General features: G+C 49.1%; 1 protein-coding gene and 1 long non-coding RNA gene across 3 annotated transcripts; one reads left to right on the top strand and one right to left on the bottom strand.

The window, feature by feature from the left end:
• Positions 1–719: 719 nt before the first annotated feature.
• LOC132318266 (uncharacterized) lies at positions 720–8,910 on the bottom strand. Its single transcript, XR_009484309.1, has 3 exons — positions 8,750–8,910; positions 8,409–8,541; positions 720–1,004 (listed from the first exon to the last, which is right to left on the bottom strand). It is a non-coding gene; the product is annotated as an uncharacterized LOC132318266 (long non-coding RNA).
• Positions 8,911–17,079: 8,169 nt separating this feature from the next.
• On the top strand, positions 17,080–20,457 carry IRX5 (iroquois homeobox 5). 2 transcript variants are annotated; one of them, XM_059824882.1, is made up of 3 exons: positions 17,080–17,369; positions 18,591–18,996; positions 19,250–20,457. In XM_059824882.1, the coding sequence occupies exons 1-3, from the start codon at positions 17,121–17,123 to the stop codon at positions 20,014–20,016; spliced, it is 1,422 nt and encodes a 473-aa protein (XP_059680865.1). In that variant the 5' UTR covers positions 17,080–17,120; the 3' UTR covers positions 20,017–20,457. The 2 variants fall into 2 exon arrangements, with proteins under 2 accessions (XP_059680865.1, XP_059680864.1); XM_059824881.1 differs by having other exon boundaries at positions 17,093–17,369; positions 19,253–20,457.
• The last annotated feature ends 4,253 nt before the right edge of the window (positions 20,458–24,710 follow it).

The following is a 24,710-nucleotide window of genomic DNA, read 5'->3' as shown; positions in this document are numbered from 1 at the left end:
CTAGCAGGGGCAATAACCTCCGAGAGAGAGTGAGCAAGCAAGCGTGCATGAAGGCTCCTTCTTTAACCAGCACAGCTGCTGACAAAGGAGGCTGTATCTCTTGCCTTCTCTGAAGTTAATCCCAGCAGTTTAAAGCAGACTTGTGAAAAAAACATGAATCTGAAGTTAGTCTAAAATGCTACTCCAAGGACACATTAGTTCCACTACAGTCAAAGTATATGCCAGACGCAATAGGTCGAGTTCTAGTCGAAGAGACTGCAGAGAAAGTAAGAGCTAATAATTCTTAATTTGGCATAACATGACATTCCCAACAGCTTCTGTCTCTCATTCCAGTAATTGCATCTTGGCAATGTACATATTAAAAAAAAATCATTGCACAAAAGACATTTTCTGTTGGAAAAAAAAAGCAACAAAAAGCAAAGCACCTTTCTTTGTAATAGTGTCATTCTGAAAACTGGAGATGCTTTCACTGAAAGGAAAAATATGCCGATCAAAACATGAAGGGGACAAAACCTCATTCATTCCTTATTTGTTTAAGAATTACTGAAAAGAAAAATTTTTGCAGGAGGCTGAGGCAACAGTAATTTAGACAATAATAAATTGAACATTGTAAGAATAACTATTCCATTGAATAAAAGAACTCTGGCAAGAAACTTTTCACATGGCATTCAACAGACATTCAAATAAATGAATGAAGTATGCAAGTTAAATTACTTCAAAAAATAAAGACTTCCCAGCGGTTTACCATAATGACAACATTGTATAGAAAGATACAATAGCTCTTTGTAGCCTAAAAATTGACAGTTTTATTTTACAAAGATGACTTCCAAAAGCATCTTGTCATGACAATCGAGTTTTGAGGAAAAAAAACCCTGTCATTTGATAAATAGACAAAATTAACTGCCATTAAAACCACTTCAGCACTCCTCCTTCCTGTTATGCTTCTCATCTCGGCAGTAACTGATAAGAAGAATTCAGGGAGGCTCAGTCATTGACGGCAGGATCTAGAAAAGAAATAATTTTGCATACAGTTATCATTCGCATTCACAGCTTCTAGTTGTTGTATTTCACTAACCTGCACTTAATTGGCTTCCTTCTGCCACTGGCATGAGCACAATGGACCATCTACTTCATACAAATCACCACTCACTGCTGCAATTACACCTTATACCATGAAAATATTCTAGTGGTTGCACCCTATCACGTTAATAGTGCATACAAAGGTAACATTAACAGGGTCCTGTTATCCACCAACTAGGAACTGTTCATACCAGCCAGTGCATTAGCCAGTAGGAATCAGACATTACTCATTATCATGCAGTTCATTACTTATGGGACATGGTTGAACTTGAAACTGTTAGATTTCTCTAACTTCTGGAAAATATACCACTCATCCACAGAAACACACCACCCAAATAAGCGAAGGACCAGATGCAATGGTTACAACAGAATTAGCGAAGAGGAAAACTACAACCGCATGTTTTCCCAAAAACCATTATCCAAGATTTTGTTTGGCTAAGCAAGCTGCTTCTTCAAGAGGAAAGGAGGGCATGGATTAGTCAAAGAAAAAGACCTGAGCCTTGCATAACCAAACTAACTCCCGTGCAACCCGGAAAGGCTGTGTGCATGGCAACCCCACTTCCAACATACAAAGTAATTAGTTGTATTCCCACATTAAAGCTACCATGGCAAACCTCCACCTTGGCAGATTTCTAGCTGGCTTTAATCTTTTCCATCTTCCACATGCCAGGTTCCTCACACCAACTGGCCCTCAGTGACAGCTGAGTTTTTAATGCCATACAACACCTTGATGCAAATGGGTTTTGCCCTTTCTTCCACCTTTCACTAGACTACGCTGCCATTTAGTCACTGCACTGACGTAAAAACGCTTTCTTCTACTGCACTGCAGCTGTACATCCACTGACGTGACATTGGGAAGCGAGGGTCTTCATCCCTACAGGAATGTAGCTGCCTTTTTGGTTAGCAACCTGCATCCTTTTTCATGCTGAGGACAGAGCATATGGTCCTTCAAAGGGACATCAAAATAAATATGACAGGTCAGTGCAATCATCATACCGAATGAATTCAAATGATGCCATATCCGAAATGAAACGTGTGCACATAATAAAGATTCAAATGACAAAAAAATCCCCTACCCTTTATCCCTCTCTGAATTATTAATGAATTCTGCAACTCCAGCTGTTGCCACCAGCCCAAGGACATTACTTCATTTTGGGAATGACACTTCGTATTAAAAGATAAGTTAACAAGACAAAACAAAAAAAGGACACTGTGCAACCTCCTTAAAGGCCACAGCAAAGCATAATACATCTCTTCTCAGCATTTACAAAGGGAAATAATCAACGATCAATTCAGTTCATGTTTCTCAACTTGTTTCCGTAATTCCAGAGACACAGATTTCAACACTCAAGCATTAAGCCAGCTGTGCCTTTTTAACCATTGCAGTTAGTCAAGACTTTCAAAGCATCTTGGATCCTCCTCATATATTTTAGTGTTATGTCCCTCTAACATTTCACCATGAAGCATATGCCACCATACCAAAGATTCTGCGATACTATCGGCACTCAAGTTAGAGAGAGCTTTTAGTACATAATATGGTCATTCCAAGAAAATGTGAATATTCTGCATATATGGAATTACTTTTGATAAAAGCAATTATTTGTCCGTAAATTAAAACAAAAAGAACAACTTCAGCATGTGTAGTTTAGGGCACAAAGAATTGGTTTCAACTAACCCTGACATCTAGATTAGCAAATTCTACATAGTGCTGTCTGTCCACTTACAGACTGCTCTGATTCAGGTTCCATCCCATATTAGTTCTTAAATTTCAAACAAACAAATTGGGGGGGGGGGAAGGTTTAGCCAATAAGCACAATTTCCATCACCTAAAGTTACATGCCCTCCCCCCTCCCACACCCCTTCCATCAACTAAGTTCATAGTTTATCTGTAAAGCAGAGAACACAGAGGTGGAATAAATAGGAAATAAGAAAAAAAAAAAAAAGAAAATCAACCATTGGTTTTGGTTGCTACCTTATTCACAGTGGAATCTGACTGTTAAATAGGTATAGACATCTGAACTGTTACACAAAAACACCCACAGCATTAACACTGCGCCACTACAAGAACATACTGAGACACTGTCTTCGTGTCAGGCCTGAAATGAACTGAAAGGGGTCAAAATTTGCAAGTCCCCAAGTGTCAAGGGACATACAACCCCTAAATATTAGCCCTTCATGATTTACTAACAGCCTCTTCTCTACCACAAAGGAGATTACTCTGTTCTTACTTGTGACCTTCACAGTGTTTTCTACTTTTACTTTTACCTAACTGAACAGCAGTTGGGTTTATGTTCTGCTTCTATGAGATCCCATATGCCACAAGAACTTTTAACTGATTAATGATTTGGGGTTGTTGTTTGATTAGGGTTTTTTTTACTCCTCCATAGTCACCTGAAAGTGGACTAGCAATTGTAGCAGTTCTAACACTAAGAGGAGATGTGTGAATAAACTTAAGAGCACCCAAGGCACCATCACCAGAAACCTGCAGTATCACCCACAAAGCTTACAAGCCATTTGTCAGCTTCCTGCAGCTGAGAATGCACCATTTACCATTAATGCCATGCACACAGTTCAGGCCTGAACCAGAATGCCAGGCAGGTGGGTTTTTAATAAGCAAACTCTTCTTTGGGAATGGCAACGAAGCAAGAGATGTTACCTGTCTTGCAAGTGAAACAAGCCCATGGCTTGCAAGCAGCGTCCACTTTGGTTTAGCTGTCAGAAGTATCTCCAGCAGCATCTACTTTTGTTCAGTTTGGCACCACTGAGCTCAGGCAGTGTTATTCAGGAAAAGGAGCTGTAGTTAAAACAAACGTTTATTTGCCCTTCAGTCTGCATCAGAACTAACACCCAGCCCTGAACAGTCTCCCTCTTCCTTGCTACTGTGGGAAAGCTACCAAAAGAGGACCTTCCCTTCCCATCTCCTGCTGTTGGCCAAAGAAACTAAAGGTACAGAAACAAAGAGAATGGGCAGAGGACTTGGGATGTGTAAAATACCACTGAGCAGTTAGATGTTACCAGTTGAACCCTAATTTCCAAGAGCCCCAAATTCTCCTGTTGTCACTGCTGTATTTGAGGTTATTACTCCCTCACCATTAACGACCCTCCAATATTGTGCAAATCCCAGGTGTTATGTACAAACCCTATCAAAACTACAATTATTTCCAGTGGTAACCTGCTCAAATGTGCATACATTTTTCTGAAAATTAACAAATTAAAAACAGAAACATCTCTCACATTCCAGGGTTGCCATTTAACTCTCAATGCCACAGGTTCTCAAGTGCCTCCTGAAATACTTTATAGCTGTGCTAAAGGAATGACATTTGGAAAAAATCACCTGTGTGCTGACAGGAAAACATCCTTCTGCAGATTTTCGCAAGCTAGTTGGATGCAATTGAAGTCAGTCCTCAGAAAATAAGGAAAGTCATCTTTGTGCCCAAACATGCTCACTAAATGCTTCTGGCTATGACATTATTTCATAATTGACACATTATACACAAACACCTCAAGAAGGTATCTTTTTGCCTATGTCTGGATTACACAGCTATTCATACCCAGTGCTTTTGCAGAGTCTTCCCAATGTTGCACAATGCTCTCGAATACAAATGAAAAATTGATCCTTTCGGATGATTTTTTTTTTTAGCGTTCGATATTTTTAATGTTAAAAAAATTGTACCTCAACATGGTCTTTAATCTAATCCTTACCCTGAACAATTGAAGTACATCCGTATTAATCTATTAGATGCTTTTCCACACCACACCTATGGCACTGCATAAATTACTGTAATTTAAATGAATTACTGCTTGAAAATTCTCATCTGGTAAGAAACATGCCGTGTTACAAGGCACCGGAAAGAAAAATGTGCACTACGGTAACTAAGTTTTATAACACAGTATATCTAGGTTCTCATAAACTAGCTATTCTAAATTGTTAAAGGACAAGAATATTAGACCGATCACACAGAACACACATCAATATGTCCAAGAAGTCAATAATATGAAATTAAATCTACAGTTTATTTAGATACATTTCCATGCCCATATATGCAGAATTCACTTTAAAAATGCCATTAGGCTGGCTGAAGAATATTATTGCAAAAGACATTAACACCAATAGTAATTCTATCTCTGCCCTGGATAACTTGCATTTTTCTCTTTAAACGTCTGATCTGCTGAAACACAGTGAAGAAAAAGAATTTGGGAAAAAAAGGAAAAAACCAAACAGAACACCCTCCACCCCCCACCCCCGCCAGGTTCTTTTGTTACATTATTCCGCATATTACTACTGTTTAAGGATGACTTGTTTAAGACTGCACATTTCAACTACCTAACAGTAGAGAATGAAAAGCTTCTTGCTACAAGCTAAAAAGAAAGTCTTTACCATGCTCCTTGAAGAGCTCATTTTCACATTACTCAGGCTTCATTATGCTGAATCAATATTCGTTTAGTCACTGGGGTTATTGACATATTTTAAAATAAAAGTATACCCTTCAGCTACTGCACTCATTACGGGTAATTTGTCTTGTCAGGGAGCAGGGAATATTATCCCAGTCTTTCAGGGGCTGACAGCCCATGGAAATACCTCCCCTTGGTTACAACTGTAAATAATTTTAAGGTAAAATATTGAAAAATCAATGACTGTTTCCTGCAATCTGTCACAAACAAATCAATCATAATCTGCACAGCCAGAGAGTATGATTTGAAGGAGATGAGAGCAGATGTAATTCTTGGCTGGAATCTCTCATTTCAAAATCACTTCACATAATGGTGTCATCATTTAAACACTTAGCAGTCACTGCAACTGCCACTCATAACATCTACTTGGACAAAACCGCAAGGAAGAGGAGGAGAAATGCCATTGCTGTTATGTAAACAAACACTTTGTTTAAATGGTTGCAACATTAGCAAATTTCACAGATATAATAGCTAGGCTTGTCTCTCCACAAAGTCCAAGATGCTTTTCTTTCTCCATGGAAGATTGTCTATAAAACAGCCTCTCAAAATGCAAAGTGTTTTAAAACAAAACTAGGCATCACAAAAAGAGAGTACTAATACTATTTCTAAAAATACGTCAAATTTCATTCACTCCGAATTGCTCATAGCGGAATTACACATCAAATTCTCAAGAGACTAAGAAAAGAGAATTGTCTGAGGTACCTTTGTCTTTTTAAGAGCAATAAGGATTTCAATGCTTCTTTGTCCTCTACCTATTACATGTCACATCTAATTTTCATTAAGCACACACCAACTCAACTTCAGCGTTGGTAACCACTACAGAGTACAGGGGAAAGTCATAACCTACATAAATTAATTGATAATATATTTTCAGCTTGCACTCAAAGAGATTAACTGTTGTATATGGAATTACATTTGTATAAAGGATCAATTTATACATAAAGAATTAACTACTGTGCAGTCAAAATGCTATAAACTGATCTTTGTAAATGTGAATCATTTGTGTAAAACTGATCTATTTTTATAGAGTAACACTAATGCTTGGACCGAAATTATTTCCTCATTTGTTCCCCCACCTCACCCCAGACTACATTTTCACCCTGACACTACAGTGTTCAGGAGACTTCTGTACAGATCAGTCAAGACAAAAAAGCAGCAGACAGGATGAAATTGTTGTGCAACTGCAACCGTAGGCCTAAGCCTGCATTCCTCGCACAAACAAAATTCACAAATGCTCATGGAGTGTTTCACTCTGGAGTCTATAATTTGAGCTCTTAATCTTGAATGTGCAGAGCCTGTTATCACATATTCATTTTAATCACATTAACCTTACCAACTCATATTTCTGAATATTTATCTCACAACTGTGAGACTAAGAAAAAAAATGCAATCAAAAAGATGAAATTATTTTCTCTTTTATTGCAAAAAAAAATCCCTTAATACTGTTTTCAAAAATGAAAGAATAAGGCATATTGTACATCTAAGTAAACCTCTCCAAGGTTTGCCTTCATTAAAAGCAAGCTTTAAGTCTCTTTATCTTCTACGTGGAAAACACACATCTCTAACTCCTTACTGATACACATCAAAACCACTAGTGTTTGTAGCAGCTGGACAGATTCTCTTTCTTAGCAAAATAAACTATTATAAAAAGAAACTGAAGTCTTACACCAGAAGAAACAGTTACTGCCTTAGAGGCTAACTAAGTGCAGAAAAGCTGCAAATACCAGCCGTGAAGTGAATCAGCTTATCCTGGGGAAAGGCCACTCTATTGTGAAAGCAAGTGGGAGGAGGCAGAGGGTAAGTAATCGCTAAAAACAAGAGTAGCGCCTAGAAATGAGTTGAAGTACCTCACTTTTTCCCTGGATGAGATGTATAATGAAGCTATCCGATAGAGAGACAGCCTCAGGCTCATCAACCCTTTCAAATCTCCTCACTGGCCAACCGACAGTCACAGAGGGAAGACCCCGCTTACTACATTAAGCCATTCTGGGAGGGAGAAGCGGTGTGCCATACTGAATGTGTCGGCATCTTTCCCCAGTGCCATTCCCCTGAGCCAGGTTGTTATTTCTTGTGACAATCACCTAATTAGGTGGGTCAAGAATCACAGAAGATAGAAGAGATCCATTCTTCCTACATGCCAGTACTCCTATTTGTAAAAATGAAGGCAATAACTCTTCCCCTCCATTGTAAGGCACTTAATAAATGTTAGTAATAATTAAGTCAGTCACATCTCCCAGAAAACACTGTCAGATCTTTTCTTGCAATATTTGAGAACTATTGGGCTCAGGAGGGAGCTCCCACAAGTTCCAGACAGAAAAAGACTCGCAAATCCCATCCTTGCATGCAAGAGGTCACAGAGAGCTGTGCCACAGCAGACATTTTGCAACCGCTCCCCGACAAGGGAAGCCCTAAGAAGAAAGAGCAGCACATGCTGCGGCACTACAGATGTTTATGGAGAGTTCATGGGTTAGCACTATGAGTGCTATTTTCTGCTGGACAAAGCATTAAGATGCTGTAACAGCTAAGATGACTGTGAAGTCTTTCTGGTTAAGAAGTTGAACTAGCTTCAATTTCTTGAATGAAAAGGTATTTTTCTTCATTCCATCTTTCTCAAGAAAGAAAAGAACTACAGGTTATGGAAAGAGCTGAAAAAAAGAAAAGACACTGGCTTAAAAAAAAAAAAAAAAAACAAAAACTTAGTAGTATTCCCTCTAGTACCCACCTTCTCAATTTACTGCTCTGACTTGTGATGTTCATTTAAGCCACTAGTATATGTTCATTTATTTAATGCAGCTCCATGTGATCACTGAACAATAAAGCAGTGCAATATTACATCATGCAATATTACTGATATTACACTATTATCAATACTCTACCTAATGAAGTGTATAAAGTCGTCATGTTTGGATGTTACAGAAAGAAGAAGAATCCTGCTTTGAAATAGCTCCTGCCTTCCAACTCTGTTCTTCCCTTGTTCAGCATTGCTTAGATCAGTCTCACTGAGGTCATCTGGAGAGGACAAAAAAGAGTATACTTGTTATAATGCTTGTCATCTGCACCACATGATTTTCTTAACAGAAACAGGACTAAAGCTGATGTATCTGGAAACATTAATCCTGCATTTTGTTAGAGACACAACCCAGTACCACAAAGGAAAGTGCCACTACTGTAATGCCTTACTTAATGAATCACAACATACACAAAACAAATTACTTACCATTAACTCTGAATAGGACTTAACATGGTTAAAAAGAGCTGCAAGCCCTGATACATTCTGGCTTTCTATCAGGTCTCTTCCTGCACTCAGGCAGGAATAGGATAGGATGAACTGCTGGATTCATTTTCCCCATCATGGACCTCACTGCTTCTGCTCTTGGGTGCATTCTATAAAGGCAAAAAATGGACATATGGAGAATGGGGAAATGGAACAAAAAGATAGTATTTGTCACTAACTTAGACAGCAGGTTTCTCTTACAAAGAAAAATTACAGACTGAGAAATGCAAGGGTTTCTTCACCCACTGATCTAGCACAGTTGTTAAATCCCACAGACACTACGTTAGTACCACATCCCACTGGACGGTGTTCAATTCTGCGTTTTCTAAGAGGCACACAAGAAAAGGTGCCTATGGAAATCAAAGATCTGTGGAATAGGGAAATTGAATGGCATTTAGCCAATGAATCAGTAATAGCATTAATAACTTGCTTTTGCTCAAAAGCACAACAGTCTAATAAAAGATATGAGTATGGACACCAATTTAAATCCAAACATTTCTGAGAAAAACAGAGGGTTCCAGTTAGGTCAACAGAGGCACAGAGGTTACATGAACAGATCTAGGTCACAGGATGTGCCAGAAACTGAACGAGAAAAGAAGCCCAGGAGTCAAGACTCCTAGTCCCTTCCCTGGTACGAAGTCTTCCCATCACCTTCTCAGCTAGTATAAAAGTCTCTCAGCCACTCTGCAGCCTCCTCTCAAACAACTATCTGGGTGACCTCTGTTTAAGTTTTACTTAGGGACACAGTAGCACAGTTTATACCACCAGCTGAATTTTAACTGAAGCAAGAAATTAAATACTGAAATAAACTTAAGACAAAGCAAAGAGCAAAAAATACCTTAAAAATAACTTTTGAAACCTAGGTTCTACAGAGCTCTCCTCTTCCCAAGAGGCATTCGTGGAACCTAATGCCTACAGAAGCTGGGAGAGGGTAAGGTCCTCCCTAGACAACAGCCAGGAGGTCAGCACAAAGTAATTCTTGCACCGTCAATATCATAAAGAAGTTGTAGGCACCTTTTTATAATGACAGAGTATTCTTAATAAAAGCTTCAAGCAGGTTTTATAGCTGCATATTATCCAATGAAACCAGTAATAAACAGCACTGTAGCATTATTTAGTGCAACTCCGATACGCCAAGAGTCACAACCTCGGTTTTATTTATCACACAGGCTAAAATGTTAGTTCTTGGCTTTACAGTAGCAGCCAAGCCTGTAGCTATTTTATCCCAGCACACTGCCATCTGGATATTGATACTTTGCTACAGGATATGAAAGAAGAGCATAGTTACCTAATACAGCTTAATTGAAAACAGAGGACCTACATATTATACCATGCATTATTCTATATAAAATTAAATCTGAAGGGCATGAAGAGTTCTGTAGATGTCAGCAGAGACTATTTCAGAGGTAAATGCTGGGCTCTTGATCTGCGATAGAAATGCTGAGAAATACTGTGAAAGAGATGTGCTTATGAAAAGAAAAGCTAGTTTTTGCTCTGTTGAGGAAAAAAAGAGCTCAGGAAGATGCAGCTCCTTCAGGAAGAGTAGGAGAGTGATCAGCCACAAGTTTGTTACTATAGTAAAGTCTCTGTTATGATGATCCGCATTCACCTTGAAAGGCCCGACTGGCCTGCTTTTTTCCCCTCAAACAATGATTTATTAAAAAAAAAAAAAAAAGATGATGATGATGATTCTGGTTCTACGAATACATTCGCTTTAATCTACAGAAAACAGCTTCAAGAATAATTTGCATCTGCATTATCCACATTAAGGAACAGAAACTAAAAAGCTTTAATATTAATAAAAATCAGAAATTATGAACTGTTAAGAACAATTCTTTGGGTGTAAGGCTATAAAGGCTACCTGGCTTTACATTTCTCCTCAGAGAGGTAATGCCGAGCTCTCACAAATACCGGTCGTAAGGACTGCAAATGTACATAAGTGAAGTAGATAAAACACAAACCTTTTTGAACACGACACTGCTATTAAAAGTCACCCACCTCGAACACCCACATTGGAGGCCAGATTCCAGCTATGGGAGCTCCCACCACACTGCACCACCTGCAGTCGAAAGGGAATTTGCCACCGTATGGAAAGCTACGGGCACCTGCACGTCCCATAAAATGCACAGGGAGCCACAGCCATTCTTCCCGCTGAGGTGCTCCTCTTTCACAGTAAGGAGCCACCTAACAGTAGATGTGGCTTGCTTTAAGTGAAAAACTTGTTTATAGACATGAAAGAGAGCACTTTTTAATTTTTTCCACTAAAGTCAACTATTAGGAGAGTCTATTTTCTGCATATGCCTGTGGAACTGTAAGCAAAATAAACCCTAAAGACATTCTTAACTTAGTCCATATTATGCCAACAAATTCAAGCAAATAGCACTATTGAAGTTAATTACAGGAAACTTCAAGGAAACTGAAATACAGTTTCAGGTTCTCCCATGATACTGTCAAGATCTTTGGAGTTACATGGTCAATACAATAACTACGTGCTTAAAAAGCTTGCCAGCTGCACTTCTGCATACGGTTTTATTCCACATACTAAACAGGTTTGCTGATGCAATTTAAAAAAGGACTGAGACTGATAATCAGGTTTCTTTTAGCAGACAAAAAGTGATTTTACATAGAAAGGCTCGCTGAGAAAAACAGAAGTCTATCTAGGCTACCTAACAGCCAATCGCTAGACACAGAAAGGAAAAATTACTCCAGGTGTTCGCGAGTTTACACCTCCGCCTCAGACCGCAAACACAGAGAGTGCTAACAAGCAGAGTGTCGGGCAACGTAAGTGCAGGCGGAAGAAGCAACAGTGAAGTTAAGGATGTCTTGCAGAGCTCTTCCCGAGATCACTCACCCAGGCTAAGAGCCACCAAACACCGTCACTTCCACCGCAAGTACTGACCCTGGAACTCCCAGCACTTCATCTTAGGGAAGCCAGCAGCAACACACACACGAGTAAGTATCTGCAGGGAAGTGCCCCTAAGTTTTACTGCCGGTGCTTCAGCCAGTATTTCAGATGCATTGTTTTAGCTCTTGTTCAGCTAATAATGTATTGATTTAACATAGAAAACCACAAGCTCCTCCCTCCTCTTTGCACACTAATTAGTTTTACTTCCATGGTAGTGCAAAGGTGAGAAAAAGGAATTTTTTTCTCTTCATGCTTAATTAAAAAGATAAATATTCACATATATTTATTTTGCTCTGTTATTAGTATGAATTGTTAATACTTGAACATAAACCATAAGAAACATCTCTTAGTGTAAGTTTCCAGCAACGGTTTCCACTACCATCTGAGTCTTACTATTTAGTTTATAAGGACAGCTTTAAACCGAACAGAATATCTGGGAGGAGGGTTATTTTTTATTATTATTGTTTTTTGGTTTTGTTTGGTTTTCTTTTTGTTTTTCTTTTTAAAGAGGATTCCCTTTTACATCACATACAGGTCTCTTGGGAATGTATTCACAAACTGAAGTGGAGAAACAAATTATTCACTAAGTGTCTAAGGTCAGGTATTCTGATAAAGAAATATCAAAAAGATTTTGAGAAAACAGTCTCCTTCTCATCTACCCCTGTAAAAAGAAAAAAAGTTGAAATGATCTCCTAATGCATCTTCCTTCATAATTCATGCCGAAAGATGACATTTTCTCAGGATCTTAATTAAGATAATGATGAACACCTGTGTCGGCATTCTTTGGCAAGACAGCATTATCCATCATAATCTTTTAAGTACTCTCAAAAAAACCCCAACAAAATCATATGACGGAACCAATCTGTTGCCTCTCCTTGCACTAAGTTTTACATGTCAGACACACACAAGAACGATTAGATCTTTAAAGACTGCAATAAAGGCAGGATTGTTAGATTTTAAAGTTTCAACAGAAAGTAGCTATTAAAGTAATTAAATTAAGGTGTATCATATCCAAGATACCCAAGTTTAACTCCATCCGCTACAAGCCACCTGCAACCAAACCACTTACAGTTAGAGCCTGCCAATGGCTGTACTTTTAAAATATAGTTTGCTGTTATTTTCAAGATCACCCTGCCTCTTCTTCCCCTCCCAGAAAGAAAATATTTGCAGCTGATCCCTATTATATGTTCATGCACTAATTTATTAAGCTATTTTACACTGTACCACATATGTTTGCACACCCTAAATGAAATTATGCAAATGAAGCCAGTATAGAAAAACAAATATGCAAGTTCAAATATTGCTACATTTTGGGTCACCACATTTTGTGCAGTCATCTCAAATCCAAGTTCCCCTCATGTCAAAAACCCTGCTGGAGTCCGACTGCTAAAGCAAGTAAAGGCCATTTAAAACAGTTTTGCAGGACCAGCCCATCAGACTGAAGGCTATAGTAGTGACTTTATTTATTTATATAGTGACTTTATTTATTTATATGAGCTGAATTTAAATTCACAAGCCTTCATTTAAATAAAGCAAAGAGCACAGAGCCAGCCTGTAAATCCTACCCATCAGTAAGTAAGAATTGAATGGTAAGTGTTTCTTCTATTGCATTAATGGTTTAGCTGCCAAGAAATTATGCAAAAATATATAAAGCACAGAATTTTAATATCAACTTGCGCTTATATCATTTCACTGGCAGCTGCAAAGCAGACAAACACCTGATACCAAGAACTTATCCGTACCTTCAAATGTACGTACCTTCAGTAAAAATAAAGGGAAGCAGCAAATATATCCTCAAGCCCCATATTTGCTAATAAAACTGACAGAACTACATAAACAAGAGTCTTGAAACAAACTTCTTATTTCCCTTTAATCAAAGAGCTGGAAAGTCCTGCAAAGCAGATTAGTCTTAGGCTTTCACATTTTAATATGCTTCTATTGGAGGAAAAAGTTGCTGTGACCAGTCATTCAATACAGCTATCAACGTGCAAATAAAGCAGAAAATAGAGACATCCTTAAGAAGCGAGTCTCAAATGTGATATAAAGTGAAGGTGACAACCACTGCAATAGAACTATAAACTAAATGCTTCAGTATCTTGAAGAATTATCTACAGTTCTTTTAAAACTGCAAAGAATATAATAGTGGCATAATGTAGCAAGAATGTCGGTTTGATAGAGACTTACAATCCTGATGGCATAAGAGTCCTATTGCTGCTGTTTATTAATCAGCGCTGGTATTACGTTGCAATAATGAAAGTACGCATGAACTCACCACAGTTTCCAAAACGTACGCCTACAGAAGCAAGATTAGTAGAACATCAGACATAAAGAGGGTAATTTTACATGACATTAACCTTACCTCCTCCTCAAAAAAGTCAGGTGCCATGGGAAGATGGTTAAAACTTCTGCTTATCCCTGCAAAGAAACGGGCAAGGAAAAGCCGTTACTCATTCTACTCACATATAAAATGAATGTTGAACGTATAAAACTTTACCAGATCATATCTTACTCGTCGAACAAGGGGTATTGTCAGGGGGTTATGACAGAAGCGCTTTTGAGTGGAAGAAGAAATGCGGTGCTTTAGAGCGATAGCTAAAATTAACCCAGGGACAAGTATCAGTGACACCGTGCAGCTGAAAACTGATGAAAGTGCACACCTGTGTGGATTGAGCATGTAAGAGAGCGTGCGAGCCGGTGTGAGACCCTTCCCGGCTACCGGGGCCCGAACCCACGTGGATTTTCAAGAGAGGAAACACCGTACGCTTCCACGCAAAAAAAAAATATTAAAAAAAAGGGGGGAAAAGAAGAGAAAGAGGGGAAACGCCAGACAAAGCGCTGCTCGACGGCAGCACCGAGGAGGGTGCCGAGACCCACCTCGCCTCGCCGGGCTTCCGTATGCCGCTCCCGCGATCGCCGCCTTACTGCGGGGCCCGGCGCCGACGGCGCGGCAGCGCCCTCCGGCACGGCGCGGGGGGACACCGGCCCCGGGACCGCGGCCGACAGCGACCCGGGCGCCGCCGCCTCCCCGGGAGCGCCCGCCCGCCGGCCGCGGGGCCCGGGCAGCCGGCATGGCCGCCACCCGTGCGCAGGGCAGCGCTGAGGCCCGCCCGGCAGGGGGCGCCCCAGCGCGGCAGGGCAGCGCCGCCATAGGGCCCCCGCGGCCCCGACGTCCCGCCGCGCGGCGGGAGACGCTGCCGCCCCGCTTCCTCACCTCGCCGGCCGGGGCCGGCCCGGCCCGCAGCCGCCACGGGCTGGGCTGGGCTGGGCCGGGCTGGGCTGGGAGGCTGCCGCCTCGGCCCGCAGCGCCTCCGCGCGCCGTCCTGTCAGCGCCGCTTCCGGACTCCCCAGCAACCGCGCCGTGTGCCGCCACCGCCCCTCCACACCCTCTCCTCCCCGCGCTGAGGGACAGTTCCGCAGGCCAATGGAAGAAGGGGAAGACCTACTGCCGGCGGGAGGACAGCCAATCATGCGCCTGGAGGGGCGGGGCCGGGACTGGCGGGGCCACGGCCTGCTGGGTAGTGTAGTGCCGGCCGCGCCCGCCCCGCCGCCCCCGGCCCTGCCGTGATCCCTCCCGAAGACACCGGGGAGAGCGCTCCCTGCCCGCCCCGTCCCTTCCCACCGAGGCGCCGCCGCCCCCGGCCCCGCAGCGGGGCTGCTCGGGAAGGCTCAGCCTGTGCCCCGCCGTTTGGCTGGGGGGCTGTGGCCGCTGCCGCCGAGACGGAGCCCCGGAGGGACAGAGGGAGGCATGGACGGAGCGGAGCGGGGCGGGGCGGCGTCGGTGTCGCCTCCTCGGCGACCCGGGGAGCTCCTGCCCCGACCCGCCCGTTTTAAAACACAGCCCCCCTCCTCGCGTCTCCGCGTCCGGCCCGCTGGGGCCAGCGGCGAGCGGAATTAGGGCCGGGAGATGCAAAAGTTACAAGATAACAAAAAAATAAGAGAAATCTAATTAAATCGCCCCCCCGCCCCCCCCCCCCCGGAAAAGGCCCGGCGGGTCCCGGGCGGCCGGGGGCGCGGAGCCGCGGCGGAGAGCAGGGTCCGCGGCCGCGGGAGCAGCGCCTTGCCCTAGCCGCGAGGGAAAAAAAGCGAGGAGGGAATAAACCGGGATACGTTCCTGATGGGAAATATATCTGGTGGAATCTAAGGAGATTACATCTCCTGATCGGCGGGGATTTGTCCCGGTTCATATGGTTCTAATCTGCTTTCGCCTGGACCCCTTCGTGAGTCGGGGAGGGGGAGGATACCTGGTGTATGCTTCAGATCCGCGGGCAAACCCGCATTCTGAACGAATTCTGCAGACCCATCTCCGCCCCCACCGCTCCCCCTCCGGATTCTCCTTCTCCCGGGACCGGCCCTGGGAAAGACTAAATCCCCCCCTCCCCGCTCACGGCCCCCCGAGCCCTCCGCGAAACCAAACCCCACTCCTCGCCGGAGCCCGGCGCCGCGCCCCGGGCCCCCCCCCGCCGCACCTCCGCTCGCACAGCCGCCGCAACAGGTCCGGCGGCGGGGCGGCCCCGGCGCGGCCCCCGCCCTGACGGCGCGACCGGCCGCGCATCCCAGCGCTGCCGGAACGGACCGGGCTGCGGCGCGGCGCTTCCCCGCCGAAAATCGCCTATTTTATTCAGAAAAGAAAAACTAACACCACCTCACACACACACCCCCACCCCGGATATTCCACCTCCAGTGATTTAGTGGAGGGAGGGGCAGGGGCCAGAGAGCAAGAGGAGGGGTGGCTGCGCAGAGGGGGAGCCGGGCGGATAATAAATCTTATTAAATATCTATTTTTTTTCATATACTGATTGGCTTGCATTCCGGCGCAGCGCGGGTCCGCACGGTATTTAGCACATGCAGAAAGTTGGAGCTGATCTTAAACGGCTCGGAGGTGACTGCAATCCAGGAGCCGGCGCACTTGAGCCTCTGCGCGCCGGGGAGGGCCGAGGGAAGCGCGGAGCCCTCCCGCTGGTTGGGCCCGGCCGCGGCAGCCCAGCGGGGTCCTGCCAGTCCTTCCACTGACAACACCCCGCGAAGGAGGAGCCTCGCCGGGCCGCGCAGAAGGCGTCAGGAGCTGCAATTTCCAACTTAGCATCTTGGCAGGACCCTTCGGAAAGCGAGAGCGAGGAGGAAGGGGGAAAAAAAAGCCCCCCAGTGCAAGGGGGGGAGAGAGAGCGAGCGAGCGGGGGGGGGTGGGGAAGAGAGAGGGGGAAGCGAGGAGGGGGAGAAAAAGGAGGAAGCGGTGCCAGGCTGCAGGCGAGCGCGGAGCAGCAGCCCCGGCACAGAGCAAGGTGCCGCCGCTGCCCAGCTGGCGAGGGCGGAGGAGCGCCCGCGAAGCCCCGGCCGCAGCGGCCCCAGCCCGGCAGCGCGGCGGCTCCCTCCCGGCGCCTTGGGCTCCCGGGTATATGTGTGCGCCTGGCCATGTCGTATCCTCAGGGTTACTTGTACCAGCCGTCAGCGTCCTTGGCTCTCTACTCCTGCCCGGCGTACAGCACCAGCGTGATCTCCGGACCCCGGACCGATGAACTTGGGAGATCTTCTTCGGGCTCCGCTTTTTCCCCTTATGCCGGATCTACCGCCTTTACCGCCCCTTCCCCGGGTTACAACTCCCACCTCCAGTACGGCACCGACCCGGCCGCCGCCGCCGCCGCCGCCTTCACTTCGTACGTGGTAAGAGCAGCCCCGGGCAGCCGGCACCGCGCCGGGCACGGCGGCATCCCGCGGGCGCCTCCCCCCCCCCCCCCCCCTCCCGGGCCTGCTTTTTGTTCCGATTTTATTTTTGAGATACCGCGGACAAAAGGGAGCGCGGCTCCCCGCCTCGCCGCCCAACTTTTCCGCATCGCTGCCGTGTGCCGCCGCACACTGTTGCTGGCGGCAGCGGCGGGCAGGGCCGGGCGCGGGGGGAGCCGCCGGCACGGCCCGGGCGAGACGGGGCTGGGGCAGGCGGGGACCGATTTCATTAAGAAAAAAAAGAAAGTATAAAACAGCAATCGTAATTCCGCAACAATTAGCTTGTTGTGATTGAAAAGGGAATGAACCCAGCAGCGGCCGGCGATGGGAGAAATCCGGGCGATAAACCCAGGCAACTTTCCCCCGCACGGCGATAATTAGGCTGCTTAAATATTGCAGAGCTCTAATCCCATGGCCGCGAGCCGCTCCGCGGGCGCTGCGCGGGCAAGGGAAGGGGAAGGCAGGGCACTGCGCCGCCGTGCGCGCCTGCGGAGCACCGCGGGGCCGGCCCGGGGCATCCCCGCCGCAGAGCCGCGGCCGCCGCCGGTGCCCCGCAGTTCCCCCAGAAACCCGGGGAGTTTTGCTCAGCTTCTCCCCTCTGTTTAGGTTCTAGGCAGAGTTTCACAGTTTCTTCTTTCCTTTTTCGGTCTTTCCTTTCCCTTCCTTTTTCCTTTCCTTTCCTTTCTTCTTTTATTTCTCTGTTATTCTCTAGTCTTCTCTTTTCTCTTCTTCCCTTTATTTTTTTTCCTCCTCCCACCCCTGGCCTGGCAGAGGAGCGGCCCGGCCCGGCCGCCTGGGCCCGGCAGGTTGCCCGCCGCGATCGCAGCCCGGGGGGGAAGGGAAGGGTCCCCCCGGCGCTGACCGCCCCCTCGCCACGCTGCCCACTTGCTCTTCCGCGCCTGCATTCGGGGGAGAGGCGCTGGATTGCTGCAGGCGCGTCCTGGGGCCGGAGCCTCCCGGCCCCGGCCAGCCCCCAGGCCCTTCCGCTCGTTCTCCCGGGAGGAGCCTGGGGAGAAGCCGGGCAGGGCCCGGCGCCGGGGCAGAGGCGGCGGGGCGCGGGCAGGGGCCGCGGGCAGGCCCTGGCGCTGCCCTTGCCGTGTCATTGCCGCCCCGCGGCCGCCTGACCTCGCCCTGCCGGGCCGGTCTCCCCTCTCTCCCCAGGGCTCGCCCTACGACCACACGCCGGGCATGGCCGGCTCCCTGGGGTACCACCCGTACGCGGCGCCGCTCGGCTCCTACCCCTACGGGGACCCCGCGTACCGCAAGAACGCGACGCGGGACGCCACGGCCACCCTCAAGGCCTGGCTCAACGAGCACCGGAAAAACCCCTACCCCACCAAGGGCGAGAAGATCATGCTGGCCATCATCACCAAAATGACCCTCACCCAGGTCTCCACCTGGTTCGCCAACGCGCGGCGGCGGCTCAAAAAGGAGAATAAAATGACCTGGACCCCGCGGAACCGCAGCGAGGACGAGGAGGAAGAGGAGAACATCGACCTGGAGAAAAACGACGAGGACGAGCCCCAGAAACTGGAGGAGAAGGGGGACCCCGGGACGCCGGACACAGGTAGGGAGCAGGCTCAGCCGGGCCACCGCGGCCGCGCCCTCGGGGCTGCCCCCAGCCCCGGTGCGGCGGCGGCGGGGCGGCCTGTCCCTCCGCGCGGGCAGCCGGGGCGGGGGGAGCCGGAGGGCAGCGCTGCGGGCCTGGCGGCGGTGGGGCCGGTGGGGAGGGGGGGACGGCGAAGTGGGTGGGCGGGTATGGGGGCGCAGGGCGAGCCCGAGAGCTGCCCCCCACCCCTCTCCTTTCCCCCCCTCCCCAGGAGCGGCGGATCCCAAGGCAGCGCCCGGCTGCGAGCGCCTCCAGGAGTCCCCCGGCCCCCGGGAGGCCGAGGGCGGCCTCAGCGACTCGGATTGCAAAGAGCCGGCGGAGGAGCGGCTCGACGGGCCGCCCGCCCCCGCCAAGGCTCCCGGCTCTTCCCCGCTGGGGCCGTGCCCGGCGGGCCGCGGGCTGCCGCCGGCGGCCGGCGAGGAGCCGCCGCCGTACCGCCCGCCCTCCGCCGCCGCCGGGCCGCCGCACGCCGCCGACCTGCACCCGCTGCTGCCCGCCGCCACCGGCGCCTCCGTCATCCACTCGCCGCAGCAGGCGGCCCTCGCCAAGCCCAAGCTCTGGTCGCTGGCCGAGATCGCCACCTCGGCGGACAAGGCGAAGGAGGCCGGCGGCGAGGCGGCGCCCCCCGGCCCCGCCGTGCTGGGCGGCGGCGGCCCGTCGCGCTCGCCGCCGCGGCCGCGCTCGCCGGCGGCGCAGTGCCCCTTCCCCAACGGGGCGGTCCTGCCGCGGCCGCTCTACTACACGGCGCCCTTCTACCCCGGTTACACGAACTACGGCTCCTTCGGGGCCCTGCACGGGCACCCCGCCGGCGGCCCCGCCGCTGCCGCCCCCGGCGCCCACTTCAATGGATTAAACCAGACTGTCCTCAGCAGAGCCGAGAGCCTGGCTAAAGACACTAAAATGATCAGGAGCCAGTCCCAAGTAGACCTTTGCAAAGACTCACCTTACGAACTGAAGAAAGGTATGTCCAACATTTAATATCGGCTTCTCTTCCTTACCCCCTCCTGGGACTGTGGTTTTGTTCTTTTATTGTTTTTTTTAATTTATTGAGAGAAATAATAAATTGCTTTGGCAGTTATTTTTCCACTACCAAAAGAAAAAGGAAACAAAACAAACAGAAAAAGACCAGCTCCCCCCTACCCTCCCAGCACCCCCTTCAAAAGTTTATAGAGTCTATTGGAAATGGCTGGGTGGAAACCGCCCAGAAACGTCTTAACCAAGTGAAAAGCAAACGAGTGACACGCTCTCTCTCACACACACAAAGAAGAAAGATTTGTATTAAATCTTATTCTGTATATTTAATGTAGCTTTTTGTATTTAAATTGATAATACAGTATCTTTGAAGTAAATTATGAAATCAAGACACCTGTACAGGCATTAATGTTGTTTTCGTAATATAAATATATACATTTCTGTGTCTTTTTCCGAATTGTTTCATAGTTTTAAAATATATATATACAAGTTTAATTTAATTTTTTATGCCTATTGTTTCTTTTTCCTTGGGTGTGAGCTAAACTATAATGCAAAAAAAAAAAAAAAGGAAATAGGTTATACTTATTAGATACAAAAAACTGCAGCCGCCTTTGTAAAATGCAAATATTTAATTAAAAGAGATTTTTAACAGAATCAAATCCATTCTTTTTTTGCAACGGTCAGATACGTGTGTAGCTGCGGAAAAAAATACACATTTTAAAAGAGACGCGGGGCTTCGTTTAGGACCTTTCAGTAGTACCTGAAGCCTTTTTCAAAGCAACTGACGATTTGTAAAAGGTCGGGCTCCGGCGGCGAGAGCCGCCCGCGGGGCCGGGGAGCGGCGAGCGGCGGCGGCACCGGGACGGGGACGGGCGCGGAGGGACGCTGTTTCCGGAGGTGAAGGCTTAAATCAGGCCACGCACAAAAGCGCTTGTTAGAAACACCAAATCGAAGCGCAGTCCCGTCTTTTAACCTAATTACTTCCAATCAGTGTCGTGTTTTATGCAAAGCAATCAGCTGGTGAACTTTGCTAATGAGTTCGATTTTCTGCCAGATTTAGCCCGCGTCGCTGCCGCAGAGGTGCGGCGGCGGTGTCCGGGGATGGGGATTGCACAGGCAAGGGCACTCGGTACGGCAGGGGACGCCTCGGCCCCGGCCTCCCCCCCCCCTCCCCACCCTCCGGCGTTTTGCACCGCTGCCCCCGGCCCACGGGACGGCGCGATCTGGGCGACCGCCCGCGGGCGCGCAGCCCCGCGCAGGGCTGGCCGCGGGTGCGGTGCTTCCCGGCGCTGGCAGGTAGGTGTCACACTCGGCCCGAGTTTGGCTCCCGCCGCCCGCTCGGCGGAGCGGCAGCCCCGCGGGGCCGCCGCGCTCCGCTCCGCGCAGCGCCCGCGACGGGTGGCGGACTGCGGCGGCCGCCGGGGCTGGGGCCCGGCCACCGGGGCGCTGCCCGCCACCGAACGTCGCCTGTGCACGGGGACAGAGCGCGCCCTGAGCCCTCTCAGCACGCTGCTGTCGCTCCGCAGCCCAAGCCAGGTCCCCGAGCGAGCTAGGTGCTCCCCAGCGGCACCCGGCGCGGAACTTCAAACCGCCCCCCGAAAGTCAGTCCCCGTCGGTGCGATGATCCGAGCAGCCCGCGTCCCCTCCCAACAAATGAGGGCGAGGAACTTTTCCAGCACCCAGCTGCGGCGACGGGTTTTCCCCGTTCCAAATCGGGTTTTGCGGGTGTCAGTTGTACGCGAGCGCATCGCCGCTGTTAGTGTGATGGGAATATCGCCGGGACCGCTGGAGCTGGTGCCGAGACACCCCTCCGTTTCGTTTGGGGTTTTTTCTTTACGAGCCAGATAATTATTTTGTAATCTCTTCAACTTTGTCAGAGCCATTTATTAGCTGTAACAGGTTTCTTCATGCATATTTACATTTTACGGGATTTTAAATAGTAGTTTGTATTTTATGTTTTAAAGATGCAGTCCATGTTCACTTGGGTATATGGTATTTGTAGATAATCTGTTTTAAAGTTAAAATTGTTTCAAGCTGAATGTGTAAAGAATCAAATATTCCTGGGATAATAGTCTGTTATTTTGTCACTTTATAAATTATAAATGAATTTTTTAAAAACGCTCGAATTCCTCGGCCGGACCTTTTATTTCCAGCCGGGGAGACCTGCAGGAAGGCGTATTTTTCGCGCAGCAGTGAGCTCTATTGGACTCACCTGCCGTGTTTAAAAGGGGAGAAAGTTGGCATGGTGAGGGGCAGGGGCAGAGCTGGCCCGGGCAGGAGCAGCTCCGACGTGCGGGTGTGAAGGCAAACCGCCGCGGGTCGCCTCCAGCCCGGGCTCCTCCCGGCACCTGCGCTCCCGGCGGACATCGCCTCCGGCCGAGCTCGGGGGGAACTCCCCAGCGCCTTTTGCAACAGGGAGCCTACAAAGCCCCTCCGCACCGCGCTCCGGAGACAACAGGTCCCGCAGTGGAACGACTGTGTCACCATAAATAGGTTTTAATTATTCATCTAGCTATGGATTTTTTTTTAATTGTCGCTCTACCTTTCCCCAGCTGATCTTCCTATCTCTGAAAAAGCTATTTTGCAAAGCAGCTTAGGAGCTTCGCTCGTTCAAAAGCCCTATTCCTTATAATCGGGGCTATTTTGAATAGCTCTATCAGAGATCTCAATACGGTTTTCGTTTGATGTATAAATTCCTAAGGGAATTAACCGTTTCCTTTAGGTTGCAGGCTGTCGCCTATTTTAAACCATAACTATTATTGTAGCCCCATCGATTTCATACAACGATTTTATTCTTCACCCTTCTCCCCTGCCACGGGAGATGTACTGTACAGCCTGTCTTTAACGTAAGCACGATTTTTCCAGTTTCTTTTTTATAACAGAGCAGGGGGGAGGGGGCAGCATCCGCCTTTTTTGCCTCTGGCGTATTAATTTGTTGTTAAATTTTTTTTTTTGAGGATATCTTAAAATAAAATTAACGTCTGCTACCAATTAAAGCTGTCGTAGGTTACTCGGGAGCAGCCTCCGGAGAGGCCGGGAGCGACGCTTCATGCTGGGAGCGGACCCCTGCCGGGGCGCCGGGCAGGGCCGCGGTCCGCCCCGCGGGGCCACCGCTTCCGCGGAGGTTTGGGGGCAGGAAGGTTTCGTTGCCGCTGTGGAGCGGGTTTGGGTCTGGCGAGGGGGGAGAGCGGCGCTGGCGGCGGGGCCCTGCGGGCTGGACTCCCACCAGCGAGCCTGGGAGCAGGTGCTTGCCCACGGGCGCAGGTGGGAACGGCTCAGCCTCCGCGGGACGCCGCTTCGCGCCCGCGGGAAACAGCTCTCCCCTTTCCGCCCCCCCCCCCCCCCCCCCGGATGCAGGGCGGCAGCCCCCACCGCGGCTCTTGATGGGGCGGGGGGGCTGCGACCCACCCTGCCGCCCGCCCCGACGGCGCGGGTTAAGAGGCGCAGGTAGTAGCGGGGTGTGACGCACTGGTCGCCCCCTCCCGCAGGTGACAGTCCAACATCCCCCCCAAAAAACCCCGCCGCGGCCGAGAAGCGTGTTGGCCCGGCCGTCCCGGCGGCGCCCACGCGTGGGGCCGCAGAACAGCTCAGTCCGCAGGCCGCGCCGGCCGCGGCTCGGGACCCTGGAGGGGGCATGCGGAGGCTCCTGGCAGAAAGCTGCAGCCCGTCGGGCAGAGAGCGCAGCTCCCTCCGGGGAGCCGCGCCCCTCCCTTCACGCCCGGCCGAGCCAGGCGCCCTCTCCCCGGGGAGAGAAGCGGCTTCCTCGGAGAAAGGCCCCAAGTGTCCCGGGACCGGGCGTGCCCGTGCCGGGGGGCTCATCGCCTCCCGGGCGGCACCGGGAGCCCGAGGCTGCAGCCAGAAGTTCCATCCACGGTAAATTCCCCCCCCGTCCTGGAGGAAAACGGACAGAGCTGGGGGTGCGGTTGGCAGCCGGCACAGCCCCCGAGCTCCGGCGGGACCCCTCTGTACCTCCAGCCCCGCTTCTCAATGGCGGAGACGAAGGGCGGGAGAGGCGGAGAGCCTGGCGCAGCCCGCAGCCCTGCTGCTTCCTCTTTCACGCTTAAAAACAAAACAAATCCTAATTTAGACCCTCAACACCCTGGACCGTGTTTACATCCCCCCCGCTGCTCTCCCCGCGAGTGTTGCTTTTCCAATTGTCCCGATTAACCTACGGGGCTCCCGCGCGGCGCGGAGCCTCCGCGGCGGCCGGGCCGGCGCGGTCGCGTCTAATTGGCTTATTGGGCTTCTCCCCCCCCACACCCCGGTAAGAGGATCTGAACAGCATCTTCTCTTGTCGCGCCTGAGAACTACTTGAAAGCCCCTCTGCCAAAAGAACACGGGAAATCACACGGTCAGCAAGTTTAAAGGAGGCGAGTAAAAAATTTTATCACAGAGTTTTGCAGTAGGAAAAAGTACAGGAACTTCATTCCAAGCCCCCTCTTTTGCCAAACGCCGGAGGGGGCACATATACGAATTAAAAAAAAAAAAAAAAAGGGAAAAGGAAAAAAAGGAAAACTCGGCCCCGCGGCCCGGCCCGTCTGGCGCACAGCGCCGGTCCTCAGCCGCGGGCGTTCCGCAGCCGGCGGTGCGGTGCGCCTGGCTCCGCGGCCACCGCCCGCCCCAGTCGCCGTGCCCGGGGCAGCCTGGGAGCGGCGCGGGAGTGCCAGGGGAGCCCGCCCCCCCGTCCCCTCTTTCTGTGA

The sequence above is a fragment of the Gavia stellata genome, chromosome 15, assembly GCF_030936135.1.
Source record: "Gavia stellata isolate bGavSte3 chromosome 15, bGavSte3.hap2, whole genome shotgun sequence".
NCBI lineage: Eukaryota > Metazoa > Chordata > Aves > Gaviiformes > Gaviidae > Gavia > Gavia stellata.
This window is presented reverse-complemented; position numbering and strand designations above follow the sequence as displayed.